Below are 24775 nucleotides of genomic sequence, written 5' to 3'. Positions count from 1 at the left end.
GAAGCTTGATATGAGGTAACCCATGAAGCTTACTATGAGGTAACCCATGAAGCTTGATATGAGGTAACTCATGTTTAAACTGCAAAAAACCTACTATGTAAAACCGTTTCAACCTAATTAAAATAACAATACATATTAATTCACATTTCAAGCTTTCCTGTATAATACCTCAGCTTATTAGTCTTCATGATCCTACATTCAAACTGGAAAGATATTTATAAATAAGTTTTATCCTTTACCCCAAAACGTTGTACATAATATGATCTCTACCAGATATAATAATGCTTTTCTTCTCTCTCTCTTTCTTTCTCTTTTTTGGGAATAAAGTCATACTAACATTATTATATTTATTATCATCATTATTATTTAGACATGTTTTATTTGCAGTAATGTTTCAATATTAATAAATTCCCCGTTAGTTTCTAACACTTCAGTGGTAGATGTTAATCAGTGCAACTGCGTCACAGACAATATAGATTTTCTGAATGGTGGCAGAGTAATTACTCAAGTACCATCTGTTGACAGTGTTATAGAGTGTGCAAACGTCTATGTGCTTGTCTATCTGTTACAAAATGTCATAGCTGACACAGTCCTTATGATGGTGAGAACAAAAGTCGTAACAGTGTGGTCTGGTAGTTACCTAACAGCATATGTTTTTTCTATACTTATTAAGGGATAATAGATAAATATTCTGTCCAGTGATGCTTTGCTTTCTGCTGTGGCATAAACTGATGTGTGTTGCGTTCTGATGATATTATGTCTATATGGATGATCGTCTTTTAGGTTTTATAGAGAAAGTTCCGCCTTGTACTGTTGAATTGATTTATTATAAGAATCAGGTAACTTAATTCAGTATTGATTTATTAAATCATTTAGCTTGAAATTGTACATATAAAGATCGTAGTGCAGCGGTGACTAGCCTGCGGCCCTACTGCCATATACTGTCCTTGCATTGAATTTGTGTGGCCCTCAAGATGAGTCACATTTAAGTGGCCCTCAAGATGAATCACATTTGTGTGGCCCTCAAGATGAGTCACATTTAAGTGGCCCTCAAGATGAATCACATTTGTGTGGCCCTCAAGATGAATCAGATTTGTGTGACCCCTCAAGATGAGTCAGATATGCGTGGCCCTCAAGATGAGTCACATTTGTGTGGCCCTCAAGATGAATCACATTTGTGTGGCCCTCAAGATGAATCACATTTGTGTGGCCCTCAAGATGAATCACATTTGTGTGGCCCTCAAGATGAATCACATTTGTGTGGCCCTCAAGATGAATCACATTTGTGTGGCCCTCAAGATGAATCACATTTGTGTGGCCCTCAAGATGAATCACATTTGTGTGGCCCTCAAGATGAATCACATTTGTGTGGCCCTCAAGATGAATCACATTTGTTTGGCCCTCAAGATGAATCACATTTGTTTGGCCCTCAAGATGAATCACATTTGTTTGGCCCTCAAGATGAATCACATTTGTTTGGCCCTCAAGATGAATCACATTTGTTTGGCCCTCAAGATGTAACAAACTTCACATGTCTCTACACACTACGATCTTGATAATCCATAAATACGTTTCATATGTTTAAGTTTATTCATTTATTAATTATATAAATATGTTGAATAGTTCTCGGGTGTTAAATACCTGTCTTTAAAGTTTCAAAACTTCATCTGAGTCCGAGTGAACCAAAAAAAAAAATAAAATAAAAAAGGTGTGTGATCTGTGGTTCAAAAGCTCCAGCTGCTGGTCATTATATGACTAAGACCCGCGTCAGGAAACACCTGTTCAAGTCAACTGCCATAATGTACTTTGTGTTGCTTAACAAGTCAGCTGTTATGACGTACTTTGTGTTGTCTAACAAGTCAATTGTTATGATGTATTTTGCATTGTATTAATCTTTCAATGGTAACTCTCATGCAGATAAAATATTTTCACATTGATGTTATAACCCTCTGGTTATAGTGTACGTTGTGCTTATTTTTTTAATGTTATTGTTGCCACAGGAAGGTGACGTTGCATTTGACGCTCCAAACCACTGAGATGTCTTGCCGGGCACATAGAGAAAATATGTCTAATTCATTACTGTTTGTTAATGATCCGCCACTTAAAATTCTGTATTTGTCTTATGTGTTGGTGATGTGTTTGTAGCTCAGTGGAGCGGTATAGCGAGTGACGTGTGCCATTACTGTCAACAGAGCAGACCTCCGGGCGCATCAGGGCCACCGCCTCCAGCTTACTCTCTCGCAACCCAGCCTCCAAGAGGACCTCTACCTCTGTCTCCCGCCAGACCTCCAATTCTCTCACTCACCAGACCTCCAGCTCGGTCTCTCGTCAGACCTCCAATTCTCTTTCCCGTAACCCACTATCACCTCAGTCCTCCCTCTCCCTCTCTCGTGTGTCTTCAGGAAATATGAACGCCTCTAAGCACACATCCAGCTCGTTTTCCTCGCAGGAGCCAACCAGGCACAGACAAATCGCCAGTCAGAACCCAGACACACTATCCAGCCAGCAACTGGTGAACACGAGTGAAGCCAAAGAAATCGACAGCCCCACGCAGGCTACCTATGATAGGGAGGAGCTGGGGGTTTTGAGCAGTGAGGGACCCGGGGAGTGTCAGCTGGATCCCGCTATAAAAAGTGACATCAAGACCAGTGGAAATCCAAGTCAAATCGAGAGCGGCGGGGCTCTCGAGGGAAGAAACAGAGATCAATTCAATCACAGGGCCGAGGAAGGTGGCAGGGGTCAGTTGAATTCTAAGAACAAGGAACGTTCCAAGAGCGATGTAGATCCTATGAATCAGGGAAGTCCCTTAAACCGTGGAAGCCGCGACAGTGACACTCAGAGGAGGAGGGAGAACTTTTTCCGGGCCAGCAGCAGTGACGCACGTCTTGTCTTTCCCGATATTGAAGAAGAAAATTTTGTATCTAACGGTGATGGAATACAACTGGAGCAAGAGTTGACGACGAACAGTGATGAACGGTTATTTAAGGAGTTGTTATGCCTTAAACATAACAACGAACAGTCAACCAAAGAACAGCTGTTAGCAAATAATGATCAACAAGCTGAGAAAGGATATGGTTATAAGCAACTGCTAGAGGGAAACTTAATTTTGAACAATGGTTGAACATGTCAAGGGGTATACAAATGATGCTACACTGTGAAAGTCGTTGAATATATTTCTCACTGACCGGAGGTGTTCTCTTGTACACATTCAAGAAAAAATCTAAAGAGCACATTGGACACGAGTGTTTAGAGTGGAGAGATATTATTAATTTTGTTTTGTGAAGTTACTTTTTTTGATAAACACTTTGCTACAAGTCGTAGAAGAACAATTCGTTTCTGTTAGTGAATGAACAGTATCTTAAGTGCTAATGGGTGAGCTGTACACACTTTGTGAACACTTGCAACACAAACTGTGCTTCTGATTGTGGGTAATTGTTATTATATATTTACATAGAGCATTTAGCAGGTGTGGGTCTTTCGGCACACTAGTGGAGGCTCCAACCTCCGTTCGTTAATCACCGGACTCGTAGACAAGCTTTCCCTTAATGGTGAGCAAGCACTTAACATGTTAGAAAATGGACAGACAGCCAAAATGACCTGACGTCGCCTAGCTCTGTCTGTTCTATTATTTACTATGTATATTGAACATTAGTCGTGCTACCTTGTTCATACACTTGTTCACTGTCGTGGACATCAGTGGAAAAGCGAGTTCAATAAGCGGTTCGCTGGTGCATTTAGTCTAACAGCCAAGGGGTGAACCTGTTATTGTCGCTAGTCCATTTTATTTTTCCTCAAGACTGTTACCATTAGGGATCTCATGAATGTCACCGTGAAAGCATTGAGAATTTTGCAGAATTCTCAGAAATCCATAACAGCCGCCACAATAAATGGATGTATATATTGCTTTTAGTTATAATTTTACTTCTAATATTAATATTTTTACAATATTAAAACATCTAAACCTCTGTTTTTCCATCTAAAGAATTCATTTTTTTGGTCCGTGCAAATTCATCACTAAGATTTTCAGTGACCAAAAATGAATTGATAAGGTGGCTGCTGTAGTGCTTTCTGGTTACCATTTGTAGGATCAAATGATAAATAATTCACACTGAGGAAGAATGCACATACATCACTCATTCTTTTAGTTCACTACACTATCCTCTACACTTCGTACGTGACTGCGGGAAACCTGCGACACGAATCCTCAACAAGACCAGCATCAATCAAGATGAAGAGAAGCCTCCAAGTTACATCGTTTTACCGGTCAGCGACGTTACGACTAACGTTTCAACACATTTTGACAGAAAACTAGCTAAATTATCCACCTGCTCATCAACTACTACTAAAAACTTGGTACAAAAACCCAAGAATGACTTTGGTACTAGTGGAGTGTACATTATACCATGTGGGGGATGGGACAAAGTATATGTAGGGAAAACAGCCAGATCTTTGGACATTAGGATCAGAGAACACAAAAACGCTTGCAGCAATGATGGCCGTAAAAACGCGCGTAACTTAGGGACGATGTTGGACACCTCATGAAATTCAGTGAGGCTAAATTAGTGATTTAAAAAGACGATTTACGGAGGAGAAAGTGCATAGAAACTGCCCAAATTTCTGTCAGTAACACTATCCATCAAAAGTCTGGTAGTTACACTATCTCCAAATGGCTAATCAACAGGATATTATCCATTCTGGAGACCCTTGCAACGTGATGTTAACACGTCCTTCTCTAACCCAACCCGTTTCACCACAGTTACTATCACTACTTCTACTACCACCACCACTATTACTACTACCCACGCGACACTCCACCTGATTCTTGCCACTTAGTTTTCTCTGTATTAGGACTGAAGAAGCTACTCGTGGCAAAACGTTTCCTTTAATAAATGTTCTGAACTGTACATGAGTGTCTTTTTCCACATCTTATCAGCATCACCATATCATTTCTCAACGATGCAGAAGTTTCCTGGTTTCCTAATATTAGAAAAATATTCCGACACACACTGTTCCTCACACAGTGGCGCTCGCACACTGTCTTCACATACTGTCCTTCTAAACACTGGAGTGTGCGAGGTTAACACTTGTCACTATACTGAGAATTACAAAACTTGAAATTGTTTGGTTGCCTGGGATAACTGAAGGTCTGATTTGGTCAGCTTCAAACATTTACTTAACGAATGGTTCGCGTTGTTATCGAGGTGCGCAAGTCCCAGTTTCCTAATTTCACTAAGCAAATTGTGACACTGATTTCCATTCAATAACTGGAGAATGTGTCTTCATATCGACATCAAACGTTTAATGCTGATGGATTATAGAAGTAGGATGACACCCTATAAGCTTAGGCTGTGTAAGTATAAATTTGCCAATATACAAACAGAATTAAAAATCTTGGTGTCATTGGATTCCGTTCAATAACTGGTGTGTAGGTGTCAATTTGCCAATATTGTTTCTAAAATATTTTATAATTTCTTCCGTGAAATATCCTGATTATTCCCTTTAATACAAGTTTAAGCTGTAATGGATGATGCATCATATGAAGAGGATTGTACCTCTTGTGTTTAGATTTTTTGTGGTGATAATAGGCTAGTTTACTAACACTGTTGACAAAATTGGAATTGCTGGGTTTCGAGTGATAACTAGGGACTGTTTCTTCTGGTCGGCTTCAACTTTTAGTGCTGGTTCATGTTTCTGAGAGACAGTTTTACACTAATTTTGGGTTGTACAAGATCTAATTTGCCGATTTAATTAAACAAATTGATCTCCATGGAACAGCTGGAAAATGCCTCTTCTGATTGCCTTCAAATCTTATACACTGACATTCCCTACTTAGATAAAAATTTCAATTGATTTTGTTCTACAGTGTTGTCAAGTTGTGAATTTTACCGAATAAAATGGGAAACTTGAAATGCTGGTTTCCATGTGATATTTTGTGAATGCTTCATCCGACTGGCTTCAAACCTTCAAGGCTGATAACTTGATAATGCAGGTTCTCAGAAGTTTTAAACTTAGAGTGCTGGTGTAATTTGGGAAATTGGTCTTTGTCCAATAACTAGAAAATGCCTGTCGTGATTGGCTTTAAAATTTAAAAGATGATGTGTCTTATGTAGTAAAAGATTCATATTAGTTTTCGGCTTTATTGGTGACAATTTCTCATTTCACTGAAGAAAACGGGATATTGGTTTCTATGTGATAACCTGAAAATGTCTTTTCATATTGGCGTCAGATTTAACTGCACTGAAAACTTGTACTTTTGCATGTTTTGAGGTAGATAGGGCTGGGCTTATGAGATATTGGATACCAATGAAACAGGTTTGAGGAACACAGTATATCGATTATGCATTTCCGGTCAGGGGTCACTACTCGAACGGCTTTACAGTCGAGTTCATTACTCACCATAATCCAGATAGTAAGTGTAAACTGAATAACAGCGAATTACTCTCGCTATTAGCTGACGGAGGGTCGATCCTTCATCATTCCCTGCGCTAAATGACCCTCATGAATTTAGTGCTTCACGTAAGTGTCGGTGTCCACAATTTAGTTCAGAGGACATTTATATATTGGACAAAGGAATATCTATACATTAACTAAAACTGCATGAATTTAATAGGGGGTAAGAGGACAATAATATAATTGCTCCTTTCCACTGTGCTCCTTCCACACCGTTGAACGCTGGTAATATGTTGTCAACGTCAGCGTTGTATTGGAGAGTCAGTGCGAGGCTGTCCAATACAAAGTTCGCTACCAGCGTCAAGGTTCCCTTCCATGAAGGATTTTCATAAATAGAACACTTTACATTCTTAGTTCTATATACTTTTCTTGGAGTCTTCAAGATCGCAGATGTTTGTGTAGTCTGCGTAATTTAGGTAATACCTATTGCAGTAATACCCATTACAGTAATATCCATTAGTTAACAAAGTATTTATAATGTTCCTAACTAGGTGGATTGCTGGTTGAATGACCCTAGTGTAGTCGATTAGTTTTAAACGCTGGTCACATTGTTTGGTAGGACCTTCAGCTCACATCCCAAGGACTCGGCATGAATCCTGGGATAGTTGGAGACAATGGGCAGGTTTCCTTAAATGTGCAGCCCCTGTTCACTTAGCAGTAAAGACGTAATGGGTGATAATCGGCTGTTGTGGGTTGTATCCTAGGGGTGGGCATAATATACTTCAGAGGGGTTTTCTCAAAATGGCGCAGCCGGCAAGAAGAAGGGTAAACACTGTCGGCATTGAAGTGGTGCGTGGGGCTGTGCATGCCCACTCAGCTCAAGTTTTATTACCTGCCATCATCAGGGACACATACGGCATTGCCAACGAAGAGCTGTATGGTGTAGCCTTGAACGGGGCATATAGAATTTTTGTGAAATTTCTCAATGCAAGTGTATATGAGGACATAGTCGCCAGGTTCCAAGATCTTTGTGTACCAGTGAATCCTGCAGTGACGGTAAGGCTACATGATGTGTCCCGCCATTATACGTGGGTGAAGATAAAAAATGTACCCTTTGAGGCTAATGAGGCAGACCTACGTGCCGTCTTCGAGAAGTTTGGGACTGTTCATATGGCGACATTGGGGAAATGGAAGGAAGGATCATATTCTGGGATGCCTGAAGGAAGTTTTTCCTTAAAAATGACATTGAGGCATCCTATTCCTTCCTATATTTTCCTAGAAGACTTCAGGACTTAGGTAATGGTGACTTACGCAGGGCAACAACGTACCTGTCGATTATGTGGTGCATATGATCACATTGCTGCGCAGTGTGTTAAGCAACAGGGTACACAGGCGAAGGAGCAGCATAAGGAGGCATCAGAGGACCTTGGGACGTTGGATTTGGCACGACCTGAGTCGGTTTCCTTGAACAAGGCTTGGAGTGTGGAGGTCGAGGAGGCCTTGAGGGAGGAAGAGTGTGTAACTCTTCCGAGAGAGACATGCACTACCGGGCAGGCACCGGCGACCAAAGATGTGGTGTCACTGGGTGAGGACAGGGCCGTGGAGGCTACCATTGATTCAGTCCTCCAGGACCTGTTAGGGACCCCAGGAGAGGTCACAGTTGAGGGGCTTGTGGGTGCCCTGGATGCTGCTGGGGTTCCAGGTGGTGAGAGGGGGGGAGGCATGTCAGAGACCCAGGTTGAGGCTGGGTTGCAAATTGGCACAGTGGTGGCGGAAGTGCACGGGGATGGCTTCCAGGTGGAGGCGGGAAGAAAGGCTCGAGTGTCGCGGAAGAGAGCGGCAGTGCCCTCGGACGTGGACGATGTGGATGTGCTCACTCCGGCACAGCGTTCGGGCAAAAAGGTTTGGGCTGAAGTGGTTGAGCATGGACCTGGGGGGTCCAGGGGCAAGGGGCATGTGAAAGCAGATCACAGAATGGTGATTGAAGATCAAGGGCGTATAAAGGGAAAGGGGGATAAAGGTGGTGCAATACGTAAAGGAAAACCTCCATTGACAAATTCAAGAGTCTCTCTATAAATGTTAATGGTCTGAAAAATTCTAGGAAGTGTGAATGGTTTCATGAGATGCTCATTAGGTATGGTGTAGATGTAGTGTTTGTGCAAGAGCACAACCACAAGCCGGGTTGTATGTTGATGATTGAGGGGTATACTGTATATGCGGCACACTCAACGAGATTGAAAGGAGGAGTGGCTATTTTGGTGAGGGAGGCTAGCCCGTTTACTGTACATCATTGTGAGGAGGGGGGTGAGGGGAGGGTTATAAGAGTGGATGGGACATGGGGAAGAGATAAGATGTCTTTTGTGTGTGTTTATGGTCCGGCGGAGGGGGACAGTCGAGTGAAGAATGAGTTTGTACGTGAAGTGTTGGTGTATCACTTAAGGTCGCTTCCAGCATTAGCTGTGGTGGGAGGGGACTGGAATTGCGTTATACGCCGCAAGGATGTGGAACCTAGGGGAGCAGGATATTGTTCTGGCGTTCTGAGGGACCTGTTAACAGGGGTGGGGTTGGTGGATGTAGAGGGGGGGGTGGCGTGGGAGGTGCAGCACACCTTTGTGAGGCAGGGGTATGCTGCACGGCTGGACAGGATATACGTGACAAGGAAAGCTGTGGTGCGGAGTGTAAGGGTTTTGGATGTCTTTTTTTCTGATCATAGAGGTGTTTTGGTGGATTTGGGATGGGAGGGTCGGCCGAACAGGTATAAGAGTTATTGGAAATTGAATGTTCGGTTGCTTCAAGATGTTGAGGGGAGGGTCCTATTTGCACAATGGTGGAAAGGCTTATGGGAAGGGATGGAAGTCAATGGGGATGTGTTGAGATGGTGGGATGTGACGGCGAAGACGAGGATTCGAGAGTTCTATGTCCGACAGGGAAGGCACGAGAATCAGTTGGCTTATGGGCTTATTAGGTATCTTGAGGGGCAGTTAAGGGAGTATTATGAGAGAGGAAGGGGGGGGATGGGAGCCCCTGTGGCTGACATACAAGGAGTGAAGGAACGCCTAATGGAAGTGCAAAATGAGAGGTTTGATGCGGCAAGGGTTTTAGGGGGGTTGGAGGAGGTCATGTGGGGTGATAGACCATCGGCGTGTGTCCTGCGAGGGCAGGGGCGCCGGCGCGTTGCAATGGAAATGGTGGGTTTGAGAGTTCTTGAGGACATCGAGGGGTATAGGGAGGGACAAGACTTGGTGACAACGGAGGGGATGGGAGGGTATGTTGATTCTTGGCTTAGTGCACATATGAGGAGTGTGGGTGTGAGAGAGGGGGCTTTAAGAGAGACAGGGGGATGGGTGCGGAGTGTGCTGGACAGGGACGACAGGGAACAGTTACAGGGGCCTATTGTGGAGGACGAGGTGTGGACGGCTTTAATGAGTATGAGCAGGGGTAAGGCACCGGGGATAGATGGGCTGCCTGCGGAGTTTTACATACAGCATTGGGGAGTATTAAAAGATTTTTTGGTGCAATTATTTAATATCATAAAAGAGAGGGGTGCGTTGGGACCTTTGCAGGCGACAGCACTAGTAGTTTTGGTGCCAAAGGGTGAAAGTCAGTGCACAGTGAGAGATTACCGGATGATATCACTCATGTGTGCAGACTACAAACTTTTTGCAAAAATTTTGGGAAATCGTATAAAAAAGGTCATTGGAAAGGTAATAGTGAGGGGTCAATATGGGATTCCGGGGAGATCAATGTATGAGGGGCATGGGGTTATTAGAAGGTTTATTGAGGGTCCACAAGAGGGGGAACGTGGGGTATTGGCGTTGGATTGGAGAACGGCATATGACAGTGTCGAGAGGGAGGCTCTGTGGAGAATCATGGAGTGGCAAGGGTTCGGGGAGGACATTGTGAATTGGGCACGTACTTTATATCGGGGAGCTGGGATGTGTGTACAGATAAATGGGAGGGTGGGGTTGCATGTGAAAATGGGCAGGGGATTGAGGCAAGGTTGCCCGTTGTCACAAATATTATTTGCATGTTTACAGAATCCGTTTTATAGGGCAGTGGAAATGTGCATACAGGAGGGGGTAAGGGAGGATATACGAGGTGGGAGTCCCAGTATCATAGGTTACGTTGATGACACAACTGTCCTAGTGAGTGGGAGGGAGGGATTGGAGGGTCTGGAGAGAGTTATAGATGTTTTTGGGATGGCAACAGGTATGGCAGTGAATGTGCATAAATCAAAGCTCATGATATTGGGTGAATGGGATGGGCAGGAGGGCGGGGGTGGGGGGGGTGAGGTGGAGTGTCGTGGACCGGGTGAAAATTTGTGGAGTTGTGTATATGGGTAATGCTCAGATGGCGAGGGAGAATAATTCAAAGGGTGTGGTAGATAGGGTATTGGGAAGATTGTCAGGATTGAGGCCGACACATCTTACGCTACACCAGAGGGTCATTGTGGTCAATGTGCTTTTGTACAGTAAAATATGGCATGTGGCAGCTTTGTACCCTTTGGTGTATGGGGATGTCCGGAGATTGTTGAGCAGAGTTTTCCGTTTTATCTGGGGTTCAGGATGCGATTGGTTGAAAAGAGAGGTGGTAACACTTCCGGTGGCCTTGGGAGGGCTGGGGTTAATTCATTTGGAAAGAAGGTTGAAGTGTGTATATGTGAAACATGGGTTGCTAAGGGCTCGGGGGGAAGGGAGTGGAGGGTTGGGGATGCTGCAGGGAGATCTTCGGAGATGGTGGAAGGGACAAGATTTGAGAGATGGTGAGGAGTTGTTGCGTCTATTGATGATGGTCAGAGAGCCGAGAAACATGCGGGTAGGGTCCATGGAGAGGAAGATATGGCCTAGGGTGGTAGTGGCAACGGAAGGAGTGTACCCGATGTACGCATGGGAAGACATTTGGGGCCGATTAAAAGGGTTACGCATCCGGCCACGCGTGAGGGAGGTAATGTATAGGTTTCTTCACGGAATATTGCCGTCTGGGATTGTTTTACGAAATAGGCGAATAAGGGAGGGTGGGATGTGTCAGGTTTGTGGGGTAGATGAATCAGCCTTTCATGTAGTTTATTTTTGTGAAAGCCTAGGGATTGTGCGGGAATGGTTAGGGAAAGTAATCCGGTATGTGGGGGGGAAAGGGTTGTCGGTTTTGAGAGCTCTTAGTTTAGATGTAGGTGGGGTTGGGGTAAAGGTTCAAAGGGCTGTGGCTTACTTAATGGTTGATTTTGTGTATATATCATGGGCAATGAGAGACAAAGGGGCGGAGGAATGTAGGATGGCCATAGCAGCATCCTTTTATAGAACAAAGTGTCGCAACAGGGAAATATATGGTAGAAGGTGGGAGAGGGATTTCTCGGAGGGCTACAGGGACTTTCTTTTGAGGGATTTATGGTCTTTATAAGCGGTCAGGGGAATGAACGGGCTGGCCTTCCCAGGGGGGGGGGTGTTGCAGAGGTCGATTGTGTGAGTGTGTGTGTGGAATTGTGTGAGTGTGTGTGGAATTGTGTGAGGAAGGATGTTGAGGTGATATTCAATGTGGTATTCAATGTAATGTCTTGGTGTTATTGTGAACACCGATGATTATAATTTATCTAAGGATTCCTTCATGTTTTGTAAGGATGTACAAAAGCATGTTAGTATATAAGCATATTTTAACCTGTAATTATACATGTCTACCTATATATGAGCAATGTAACTTGTCATAATAATGAGTTTTCATACCTGTTTTTTAACTATTGGAACGTTTTGGTATTGAATATAATGTAAGATCTTGCCTGGGGTGTTTTTGCTTATATATTGTTACAGATGTTTTTTCACATTTTCATTATATATGTTCAAGTGAATGAGTTTTTGATCTTGTGTATAGCCAGGTGAAACTGGTCAGTTTTTCACTTGGGGGGGGGGGGTAGGAGTGTAAGTAATCTCTGCAATAGCAGGTCATGTGATACACATGTCATATTATTTTAGATGTCTAATGTTGTCCATTCTCTGTAGGATGTGATGTATAGATTATCTCCGACAGTGTAAATAATCTGTCTGCTGGAGGGAATAATGTGTAAATTTATTTATTATTGTGGTAGGTTTATGTGTGTAGCGTGTTTTTAGGGTGATATATTATAAGACGCTAATTACTATCAAGGACTGTTGGTGGTTATGAGGGGTGATGGCAGACACAGTTACTAGGCATGGGGGGGGGGGGTTGAAGTGTGCACGATATTAATTATTACCATAGGGTATATGAGGGGAGGGTGGATTGTGTTCTACGGTGGAGGTGAGCCATCAGGTTCAGACATTCCTTGTATTATAGTGTCAGCCGTTTAGCTGGCTGGATTGTGTTTATATATATATATTGTCATTGAAGTTTTTAAAGCTTTTACAAATGTGTATGTATAAGAGATTTGTCACTGTGTATCTAAGGTGAAAGTGGCACGTTTTCATGGGGGGGGGGGGAGTGTAAGCTTTACTGGGTGGGTTGTATATGTATGTATGTGTGTGTATGTGTATATGTATGTATATGTGTATGTGTATGTATGTGTATACGTATGTATATGTATATATATATATATATATATATATATATATATATATATATATATATATATATATATATGTATATATGCGTGTGTGTGTATATGTATATATATGTATGTATATGTATGTATGACCACCTTATCATGTGAAGCACAGTACGTACAAGCGGTGTTCATGTGAAGCACAGTACGTACAAGCGGTGTTTGATTTGAGTGCAGCAGCCAGTTCTGTCATTATATATGTGCTTCTTCAGTACTGTGTAGTCACAGTTGATTATTGTTCACTGCCTCTATCTTGTTACATATTGATTATGTACCCATATATTTTGTACCTGAGTTTGAAATAAAATATAAAAAAAAAAATATACTTCAGATAGTATACCTCAGACAGTATACCTCAGATAGTATATCTTACGTTGGGCTGGGCTTTGAAATAAGCTGAGGATGGAGAACAGATCATAGCCAGTAACTTCAATGGTGTATAGACAAAAGCATTTGTTTCCTAATATTAAAAAATATTCCCATCATTTTTTTCTCAAAAAATATTTTTTTTATATAAAAATGATAACAGTACGATAAAAAATTTATTAACCTCTTTTTAAATATACAAAAATAAGAAGCGATGAAAATGTGAATGTAAACAAAGTACAGATTGTGAAATAAATATTGACTTAGATGTGTTAGTGAGTTGTCAACACAGAGTATTGTGTCTTAACTACTGTGTGGTGATCCAGGGACACTACTGTGTGGTGATCCAGGGACACTACTGTGTGGTGATCCAGGGACACTACTGTGTGGTGATCCAGGGACACTACTGTGTGGTGATCCAGGGACACTACTGTGTGGTGATCCAGGGACACTACTGTGTGGTGATCCAGGGACACTACTGTGTGGTGATCCAGGGACACTACTTTGTGGTGATCCAGGGACACTACTATGTGGTGATCCAGGGACACTACTGTGTGGTGATCCAGGGACACTACTGTGTGGTGATCCAGGGACACTACTGTGTGGTGATCCAGGGACACTACTGTGTGGTGATCCAGGGACACTACTGTGTGGTGATCCAGGGACACTACTATGTGGTGATCCAGGGACACTACTGTGTGGTGATCCATGGACACTACTGTGTGGTGATCCAGGGACACTACTGTGTGGTGATCCAGGGACACTACTGTGTGGTGATGCAGGGACACTACTGTGTGGTGATCCAGGGACATTACTGTGTGGTGATCCAGGGACACTACTGTGTGGTGATCCAGGGACACTACTGTGTGGTGATCCAGGGACACTACTGTGTGGTGATCCAGGGACACTACTTTGTGGTGATCCAGGGACACTAATGTGTGGTGATCCAGGGACTGTGTGGTGATCCAGGGACACTACTGTGTGGTGATCCAGGGACACTATTGTGTGGTGATCCAGGGACACTACTATGTGGTGATCCAGGGACACTACTATGTGGTGATCCAGGGACACTACTGTGTGGTGATCCAGGGACACTACTATGTGGTGATCCAGGGACACTACTATGTGGTGATCCAGGGACACTACTATGTGGTGATCCAGGGACACTACTGTGTGGTGATCCAGGGACACTACTGTGTGGTGATCCAGGGACACTACTGTGTGGTGATCCAGGGACACTACTTTGTGGTGATCCAGGGACACTACTGTGTGGTGATCCAGGGACACTACTGTGTGGTGATCCAGGGGACACTACTGTGTGGTGATCCAGGGACACTACTGTGTGTTGATCCAGGGACACTACTGTGTGGTGATCCAGGGACACTACTTTGTGGTGATCCAGGGACACTACTGTGTGGTGATCCAGGGACACTACTGTGTGGTGATCCAGGGGACACTACTGTGTGGTGATCCAGGGACACTACTGTGTGGTGATCCAGGGACACTACTGTGTGGTGATCCAGGGACACTACTGTGTGGTGATCCAGGGACACTACTGTGTGGTGATCCAGGGACACTACTGTGTGGTGATCCAGGGACACTACTTTGTGGTGATCCAGGGACACTACTGTGTGGTGATCCAGGGACACTACTGTGTGGTGATCCAGGGGACACTACTGTGTGGTGATCCAGGGACACTACTGTGTGGTGATCCAGGGACACTACTTTGTAGTGATCCAGGGACACTACTGTGTGGTGATCCAGGGACACTACTGTGTGGTGATCCAGGGACACTACTGTGTGGTGATCCAGAGACACTACTGTGTGGTGATCCAGGGACACTACTTTGTGGTGATCCAGGGACACTACTGTGTGGTGATCCAGGGACACTACTGTGTGGTGATCCAGGGACACTACTGTGTGGTGATCCAGGGACACTACTGTGTGGTGATCCAGGGGACACTACTGTGTGGTGATCCAGGGAAACTACTGTGTGGTGATCCAGGGACACTACTTTGTGGTGATCCACTGTGTGGTGATCCAGGGAAACTACTGTGTGGTGATCCAGGGACACTACTTTGTGGTGATCCAGGGACACTACTGTGTGGTGATCCAGGGACACTACTGTGTGGTGATCCAGGGACACTACTGTGTGGTGATCCAGAGACACTACTGTGTGGTGATCCAGGGACACTACTGCGTGGTGATCCAGGGACACTACTGTGTGGTGATCCAGGGACACTACTTTGTGGTGATCCAGGGACACTACTGTGTGGTGATCCAGGGACACTACTGTGTGGTGATCCAGGGACACTACTGTGTGGTGATCCAGGGACACTACTGTGTGGTGATCCAGGGACACTACTGTGTGGTGATCCAGGGACACTACTTTGTGGTGATCCAGGGACACTACTGTGTGGTGATCCAGGGACACTACTGTGTGGTGATCCAGGGACACTACTGTGTGGTGATCCAGGGACACTACTTTGTGGTGATCCAGGGACACTACTGTGTGGTGATCCAGGGACACTACTGTGTGGTGATCCAGGAACACTACTGTGTGGTGATCCAGGGACACTACTGTGCGGTGATCCAGGGACACTACTGAGTGGTTATCCAAGGACACTAATGTGTGGTGATCCAGGGACACTACTATGTGGTGATCCTGGGACACTACTGTGTGGTGATCCAGGGACACTACTGTGTGGTGATCCAGGGACACTACTGTGTGGTGATCCAGGGACACTACTGTGTGGTGATCCAGGGACACTACTGTGTGGTGATCCAGGGACACTATTGTGTGGTGATCCAGGGACACTACTCTGTGGTGATCCAGGAACACTACTCTGTGGTGATCCAGGGACACTACTGTGTGGTGATTCAGGGACACTACTGTGTGATGATCCAGGGACACTACTGTGTGGTGATCCAAGGACACTAATGTGTGGTGATCCAGGGACACTACTATGTGGTGATCCTGGGACACTACTGTGTGGTGATCCAGGGACACTACTGTGTGGTGATCCAGGGACACTACTGTGTGGTGATCCAGGGACACTACTGTGTGGTGATCCAGGGACACTACTGTGTGGTGATCCAGGGACACTATTGTGTGGTGATCCAGGGACACTATTGTGTGGTGATCCAGGGACACTACTCTGTGGTGATCCAGGGACACTACTGTGTGGTGATCCAGGGACATTATAGTGTGGTGATCCAGGGGCACTACTCTGTGGTGATCCAGGGACACTACTGTGTGGTGATCCAGGGACACTACTGTGTGATGATCCAGGGACACTACTGTGTGGTGATCCACGGACACTATTGTGTGGTGATCCAGGGACACTACTGTGTGGCGATCCAGGGACACTACTGTGTGGTGATCCCAGGACACTACTCTGTGGTGATCCAGGGACACTATTGTATGGTGATCCAGGGAAACTACTGTGTGGTGATCCAAGGACACTACTGTGTGGTGATCCAGGGACGTAATTGTGTGGTGATCCCAGGACACTACTGTGTGGTGATCCAGGGACACTACTGTGTGGTAATCCAGGAACACTACCGTGTGGTGATCCAGGGACACTACTGTGTGGTGATCCCAGGATACTACTGTGTGGTGATCCAGGGACACTACTGTGTGGTGATCCAGGGACACTACTGTGTGGTGATTCAGGGACACAACTGTGTTGTGATTCAGGGACACTACTGTGTGGTGATCCCAGGACACTACTATGTGGTGACCCAGGGACACTACTGTGTGGTGATCCAGGGACACTACTGTGTGGTGATCCAGGGACACAACTGTGTGGTGATCCCAGGACACTACTGTGTGGTAATCCAGGGACACTACTGTGTGGTGATCCAGGGACACTACTGTGTGGTGATCCAGGGACACTACTGTGTGGTGATCCAGGGACACTACTTTGTGGTGATCCAGGGACACTACTGTGTGGTAATCCAGGGACACTACTGTGTGGTGATCCAGGGACACTACTGTGTGGTGATCCAGGGACACTACTTTGTGGTGATCCAGGGACACTACTGTGTGGTGATCCAGGGACACTACTGTGTGGTGATCCAGGAACACTACTGTGTGGTGATCCAGGGACACTACTGTGCGGTGATCCAGGGACACTACTGTGTGGTTATCCAAGGACACTAATGTGTGGTGATCCAGGGACACTACTATGTGGTGATCCTGGGACACTACTGTGTGGTGATCCAGGGACACTATTGTGTGGTGATCCAGGGACACTACTCTGTGGTGATCCAGGAACACTACTCTGTGGTGATCCAGGGACACTACTGTGTGGTGATTCAGGGACACTACTGTGTGATGATCCAGGGACACTACTGTGTGGTGATCCAAGGACACTAATGTGTGGTGATCCAGGGACACTACTATGTGGTGATCCTGGGACACTACTGTGTGGTGATCCAGGGACACTACTGTGTGGTGATCCAGGGACACTACTGTGTGGTGATCCAGGGACACTACTGTGTGGTGATCCAGGGACACTACTGTGTGGTGATCCAGGGACACTATTGTGTGGTGATCCAGGGACACTATTGTGTGGTGATCCAGGGACACTACTCTGTGGTGATCCAGGGACACTACTGTGTGGTGATCCAGGGACATTATAGTGTGGTGATCCAGGGGCACTACTCTGTGGTGATCCAGGGACACTACTGTGTGGTGATCCAGGGACACTACTGTGTGATGATCCAGGGACACTACTGTGTGGTGATCCACGGACACTATTGTGTGGTGATCCAGGGACACTACTGTGTGGCGATCCAGGGACACTACTGTGTGGTGATCCCAGGACACTACTCTGTGGTGATCCAGGGACACTATTGTATGGTGATCCAGGGAAACTACTGTGTGGTGATCCAAGGACACTACTGTGTGGTGATCCAGGGACGTAACTGTGTGGTGATCCCAGGACACTACTGTGTGGTGATCCAGGGACACTACTGTGTGGTAATCCAGGAACACTACCGTGTGGTGATCCAGGGACACTACTGTGTGGTGATCCCAGGATACTACTGTGTGGTGATCCAGGGACACTACTGTGTGGTGATCCAGGGACACTACTGTGTGGTGATTCAGGGACACAACTGTGTTGTGATTCAGGGACACTACTGTGTGGTGATCCCAGGACACTACTATGTGGTGACCCAGGGACACTACTGTGTGGTAATCCAGGGACACTACTGTGTGGTGACCCAGGGACACTACTGTGTGGTGATCCAGGGACTCTATTGTGTGGTGATCCAGGGACACTACTGTGTGGTGATCCAGGGACACTACTGTGTGGTGATCCCATGATACTACTGTGTGGTGGTGACCCCAGGACACTACTGTGTGGTGATGATCCCAGCACACTACTGTGCGGTGGTGATCCCAGCACACTACTGTGTGGTGGTGATCCCAGCACACTACTGTGTGGTGATGATCGCAGCACACTACTGTGTGGTGGTGATCCCAGTACACTACTGTGTGGTGGTGATCCCAGGACACTACTGTGTGGTGATGATCCCAGCTCACTACTGTGTGGTGGTGATCCCAGCACACTACTGTGTGGTGGTGATCCCAGCACACTACTGTGTGGTGCTGATCCCAGCACACTACTGTGTGGTGGTGATCCCAGCACGCTACTGTGTGGTGGTGATCCCAGCACACTACTGTGTGGTGGTGATCCCAACACGCTGCTGTGTGGTGGTGATCCCAGCACGCTACTGTGTGGTGGTGATCCCAAGACACTACTGTGTGGTGGTGATTCCAAGATACTACTGTGTGGTGGTGATCCCAGCACACTACTGTGTGGTGATGATCCCAGCACACTACTGGTGTGGTGATCTCAGTACACTACTGTGTGGTGGTGATCCCAGGACACTATTGTGTGGTGGTGATCCCAGCACACTACTGTGTGGTGGTGATCCCAGCACACTACTGTGTGGTGGTGATCCTAGTACACTACTGTGTGGTGGTGATCCGAAGATACTACTGTGTGGCGGTCAGTTTATATTAGCGTCTTTGAGTATAACTCAGTGTATATTTACCGACTGGTATACATTTTTCAGTGTATATATAATGAGAGATTATATTAATCCACATTTTGAAAGATTAAAGTAACCTAGTTTCTCTTCTCATATTAGACGAAAAAATTGACTTGATCTTACATGAGAGGAAGCCTAGAGAATCCCGTGTCACGCTAGAATGATTTTCCAAGAGCTGGAAGAGTGTTCGTGGTCTCATGTGTCAAGGTGATCTACGGTTTCTTCACACGCAGACAAAGCTTGCAAAGCTTGTCCCGATCACTTGCCAGTCATAATAACCATCACTTGATGAGTATATGAGATGGTCTTGTTGACACACTGTCAAGCTCGAGACGAGATTAACAACAAATATATTCTTAATTCACTCAGGTCTTGGGATGTTTATTATTATAATTATATTCATAAGAACAGTTCAAAACATGTAGCTGTCTCGTCCTTCAGATATTTATGTCGTTAAAAACGAAAAAGTATGATACGTCTTAAGAACTTCATTTTTTAGTAGTTTTCAATAAATATTGTTGGTTATTTCTTGTTCAGTAATTCTGGGTCAGAATGCTGACGGGAGGACCTTGTATAGATCTATTGATATGGAGTATTCTCGAAAATGTGATTTTCAAATTTAAATATTCCTCGTTGAGTAGATATGCACCAGTGTGTATATATGATCTTCCCGTAGTCTGAAACATTATTCCAAACTATGGAGAACTCTTCTCCAGGGTGTGGGACTGACCACCTCAGAACTTCGTCTTCAAAGGTGATGGACTGATTACATCGTCTTTGTATCTCTAATGCTTTTCTGCTAACTCCTCTGTATTCGACTGAAGAAGCCTACTGTGCAAGCAAAACATTTTATCAATAAAGATACCCAATTGCTGCACGTGTCTTAATCCTCAGCTTGTCGGTATTTTATACCATTTTCAGCACAACCTAACTTATTCATTTGCAGTCGATGAACTTAACATTTTACTAAACAAAACCAATTTGGATTTCCCACAGCGGCATAATATAAAACTGCCATACGATTATTTGTGTATTGCCATCATGGGCAACACGAGAGAAATAAATTCCAAAACTGCAAGAAAACTGCAACTTTTGACACTTGCTGTATGTGCCCTGACGAAACACAGGATACGACATTAATTCTCGTGGCTCGACAGACAGGAAACAACCACTTCTTCTACTATATAACTTCGTATAAGATCATTATGTGTGACCGAAGAGAATTATTTGTGACCAGAGATCGTTGTTTTTGACTGAAGATCTTTGTGTCAGAGATCACTGTTTGACACCAAAGGTAATTTTTTTCGTGACCAGAGATCACCCTGACAGAGTCGAAGGACTTTTAAAATTATGGAAAGTGACCGGTGTCTGATGACCACCATGACGCAGTGCTCAGCACTGTCTTGATGACCACCATGACGCAGTGCTCAGCACTGTCTTGATGACCACCATGACGCAGTGCTCAGCACTGTCTTGATGACCACCATGACGCAGTGCTCAACAACTCACCTCAATTATCCAGTTACGCCTCATCAACGCTGTCCTTTTCAGAGAGCTTTCCATCAACTGGAAAAAAAAAAACACTGCGAGAAAATAGCAGAAACACCTGAAAGGTATCGTGTATTTCCACACGCACCACAACCCTCATCTCTACCTCTCTCTCTCTCTCTCTCTCTCTCTCTCTCTCTCTCTCTCTCTCTCTCTCATTTCTTTTCTGCTGACTTTTATTACATTTCTAGTCAGGAATTTTATTGTTATTTCCTTCCATTAATGTTTAAATGTTTGTGGTGAATAAATATCCGCTCATTTTATTTAACCAGTTTTTCAGTTAATGTCAGTTATATATTGTTAATGTTCTGTATGTAAGAGTGTTCTTACTGTTCTACATGTAAGAATGTTCTAAATGTTCCGTATGTAAGTGTTCTAAATGTTCCGTATGTAAGTGTTCTAAATGTTCTGTATGTAAGAGTGTTCTAAATATAAGAGTCGTGCATACTGACAGTCTACTGATGGGGCTGACCAGGCAGAAATACTTACTATATCATATTCCTTCAGAGGCCACCAACTGCAACCCACCTGAACTCCTTCCCTCGGCCCAGGAACTTCACCAGTAGATATTCTTACCCTTCTCCTCAATGCCACATCATCTATGAGCTCAAATTAAGTTGTAATAAACAACAGTCGCATGGCTTACGGAGGAAGAATTCTGTTCCACTTACCCATGGAGATAAGAGGAAATAAACAAGAACAAGAACTAGTAAGAAAATAGAAGAAAACCCAGAGGGGTGTGTGTATATATGCTTGTACATGCATGTGTAGTGTGACCTAAGCGTAAGTAGAAGTAGCAAGACCTACCTGAAATCTTGCATGTTTATGAGACAGAAAAAAAGACACCAGTAATCCTACCATCATATAAAACAATATAGGCTTTTGTCTTACACTCACTTGGCAGGACGGTAGTACCTTCCTGGGTGGTTGCTGTCTACCATACTACTATATATTCAAATACGTGCATACTGAAAATAAGCGTAATACAATAGTAAATTTAAACAAACTCGCCAGGTTGTTATCCTTAGTAATTCCAAATTCAATTAAAACTCTAATAAATGAATGTTAACGTTATCATCAGATTAGTTGCCATTTGAGAAAGATTAAATTATTATTTTGGATCTTCTTGAATAATGAATTTCCTGCTGTCTTTTTTTGACATAATGTTTCAGTTATTTTCCATAATGTGTGTATGAGTATATATATATATATATATATATATATATATATATATATATATATATATATATATATATATATATATTTGTGGCATTTATGGATTTGGAAAAGGCGTATGACAGGGTGGATAGGGGGGCAATGTGGCAGATGTTGCAAGTGTATGGTGTAGGAGGTAGGTTACTGAAAGCAGTGAAGAGTTTTTACGAGGATAGTGAGGCTCAAGTTAGAGTATGTAGGAAAGAGGGAAATTTTTTCCCAGTAAAAGTAGGCCTTAGACAAGGATGTGTGATGTCACCGTGGTTGTTTAATATATTTATAGATGGGGTTGTAAGAGAAGTAAATGCGAGGGTCTTGGCAAGAGGCGTGGAGTTAAAAGATAAAGAATCACACACAAAGTGGGAGTTGTCACAGCTGCTCTTTGCCGATGACACTGTGCTCTTGGGAGATTCTGAAGAGAAGTTGCAGAGATTGGTGGATGAATTTGGTAGGGTGTGCAAAAGAAGAAAATTAAAGGTGAATACAGGAAAGAGTAAGGTTATGAGGATAACAAAAAGATTAGGTGATGAAAGATTGAATATCAGATTGGAGGGAGAGAGTATGGAGGAGGTGAACGTATTCAGATATTTGGGAGTGGACGTGTCAGCGGATGGGTCTATGAAAGATGAGGTGAATCATAGAATTGATGAGGGAAAAAGAGTGAGTGGTGCACTTAGGAGTCTGTGGAGACAAAGAACTTTGTCCTTGGAGGCAAAGAGGGGAATGTATGAGAGTATAGTTTTACCAACGCTCTTATATGGGTGTGAAGCGTGGGTGATGAATGTTGCAGCGAGGAGAAGGCTGGAGGCAGTGGAGATGTCATGTCTGAGGGCAATGTGTGGTGTGAATATAATGCAGAGAATTCGTAGTTTGGAAGTTAGGAGGAGGTGCGGGATTACCAAAACTGTTGTCCAGAGGGCTGAGGAAGGGTTGTTGAGGTGGTTCGGACATGTAGAGAGAATGGAGCGAAACAGAATGACTTCAAGAGTGTATCAGTCTGTAGTGGAAGGAAGGCGGGGTAGGGGTCGGCCTAGGAAGGGTTGGAGGGAGGGGGTAAAGGAGGTTTTGTGTGCGAGGGGCTTGGACTTCCAGCAGGCATGCGTGAGCGTGTTTGATAGGAGTGAATGGAGACAAATGGTTTTTAATACTTGACGTGCTGTTGGAGTGTGAGCAAAGTAACATTTATGAAGGGATTCAGGGAAACCGGCAGGCCGGACTTGAGTCCTGGAGATGGGAAGTACAGTGCCTGCACTCTGAAGGAGGGGTGTTAATGTTGCAGTTTAAAAACTGTAGTGTAAAGCACCCTTCTGGCAAGACAGTGATGGAGTGAATGATGGTGAAAGTTTTTCTTTTTCGGGCCACCCTGTCTTGGTGTGAATCGGCCTGTGTGATAATAAAAAAATATATATATATATATATATATATATATATATATATATATATATATATATATATATATATATATATATATATATATATATATATATATATATGTCGTGCCGAATAGGCAGAACTTGCGATCTTGGCTTAAATAGCAACGCTCATCATGCCATATGGGACAAGTGAAAATTTGTGTATGCAATAATTTCGCCAAAATCATTCCGAACCTAACGAAAAAAATATATTTGATTGTTTGTTTAGTACTAAATTACTGTAAACGTATTTAAAATATATTTAGTTGGGTTAGGCTAAAATAAATTGCTCTTGTTATAATAAGGTTAGGTAAGTTTTCTAAGATTCTTTTGGTTCAAAATTAAAAAAATTTACATTAACATTAATGAAAAAAATATATCTTCGAAGGTATTAGAGAAAATTTCAGAAAGGACTTAATTTTAAATGAGTTCTTGTTAATTGACCAGTTTTACGTATTCGGCACTACACACACATATTTATATATATATACATATATATATACATATATATATACATATATATATACATATATATATACATATATATATACAATTACTAAAAAAGAGAAGAAGAAAAACTTTATAAAACTGGGTTGCTTAAATGTGCGTGGATGTAGTGCGGATGACAAGAAACAGATGATTGCTGATGTTATGAATGAAAAGAAGTTGGATGTCCTGGCCCTAAGCGAAACAAAGCTGAAGGGGGTAGGAGAGTTTCAGTGGGGGGAAATAAATGGGATTAAATCTGGAGTATCTGAGAGAGTTAGAGCAAAGGAAGGGGTAGCAGTAATGTTAAATGATCAGTTATGGAAGGAGAAAAGAGAATATGAATGTGTAAATTCAAGAATTATGTGGATTAAAGTAAAGGTTGGATGCGAGAAGTGGGTCATAATAAGCGTGTATGCACCTGGAGAAGAGAGGAATGCAGAGGAGAGAGAGAGATTTTGGGAGATGTTAAGTGAATGTATAGGAGCCTTTGAACCAAGTGAGAGAGTAATTGTGGTAGGGGACTTGAATGCTAAAGTAGGAGAAACTTTTAGAGAGGGTGTGGTAGGTAAGTTTGGGGTGCCAGGTGTAAATGATAATGGGAGCCCTTTGATTGAACTTCGTATAGAAAGGGGTTTAGTTATAGGTAATACATATTTTAAGAAAAAGAGGATAAATAAGTATACACGATATGATGTAGGGCGAAATGACAGTAGTTTGTTGG

The 24775-nt window shown here is 43.7% G+C and overlaps 1 protein-coding gene across 2 annotated transcripts in view; it reads left to right on the top strand.

The window, feature by feature from the left end:
- Positions 1–4974, top strand: part of LOC128689104 (allatostatin-A receptor-like) — a 50629-nt gene extending 45655 nt beyond the window's left edge. For both annotated transcript variants that reach the window (XM_053777224.2, XM_053777222.2), the window contains exon 9: positions 2193–4974. In XM_053777224.2, coding sequence (XP_053633199.2) covers positions 2193–3121 — 929 coding nt within the window. In that variant the 3' untranslated portion in view covers positions 3122–4974. The remainder of the gene's footprint in view (positions 1–2192) is intronic.
- The last annotated feature ends 19801 nt before the right edge of the window (positions 4975–24775 follow it).

This window comes from Cherax quadricarinatus, chromosome 21 (assembly GCF_038502225.1).
Source record: "Cherax quadricarinatus isolate ZL_2023a chromosome 21, ASM3850222v1, whole genome shotgun sequence".
NCBI classification, from domain to species: domain Eukaryota; kingdom Metazoa; phylum Arthropoda; class Malacostraca; order Decapoda; family Parastacidae; genus Cherax; species Cherax quadricarinatus.
Note: the sequence above shows the minus strand (reverse complement) of the source record. Positions and strands in the feature narration are given on the sequence as shown.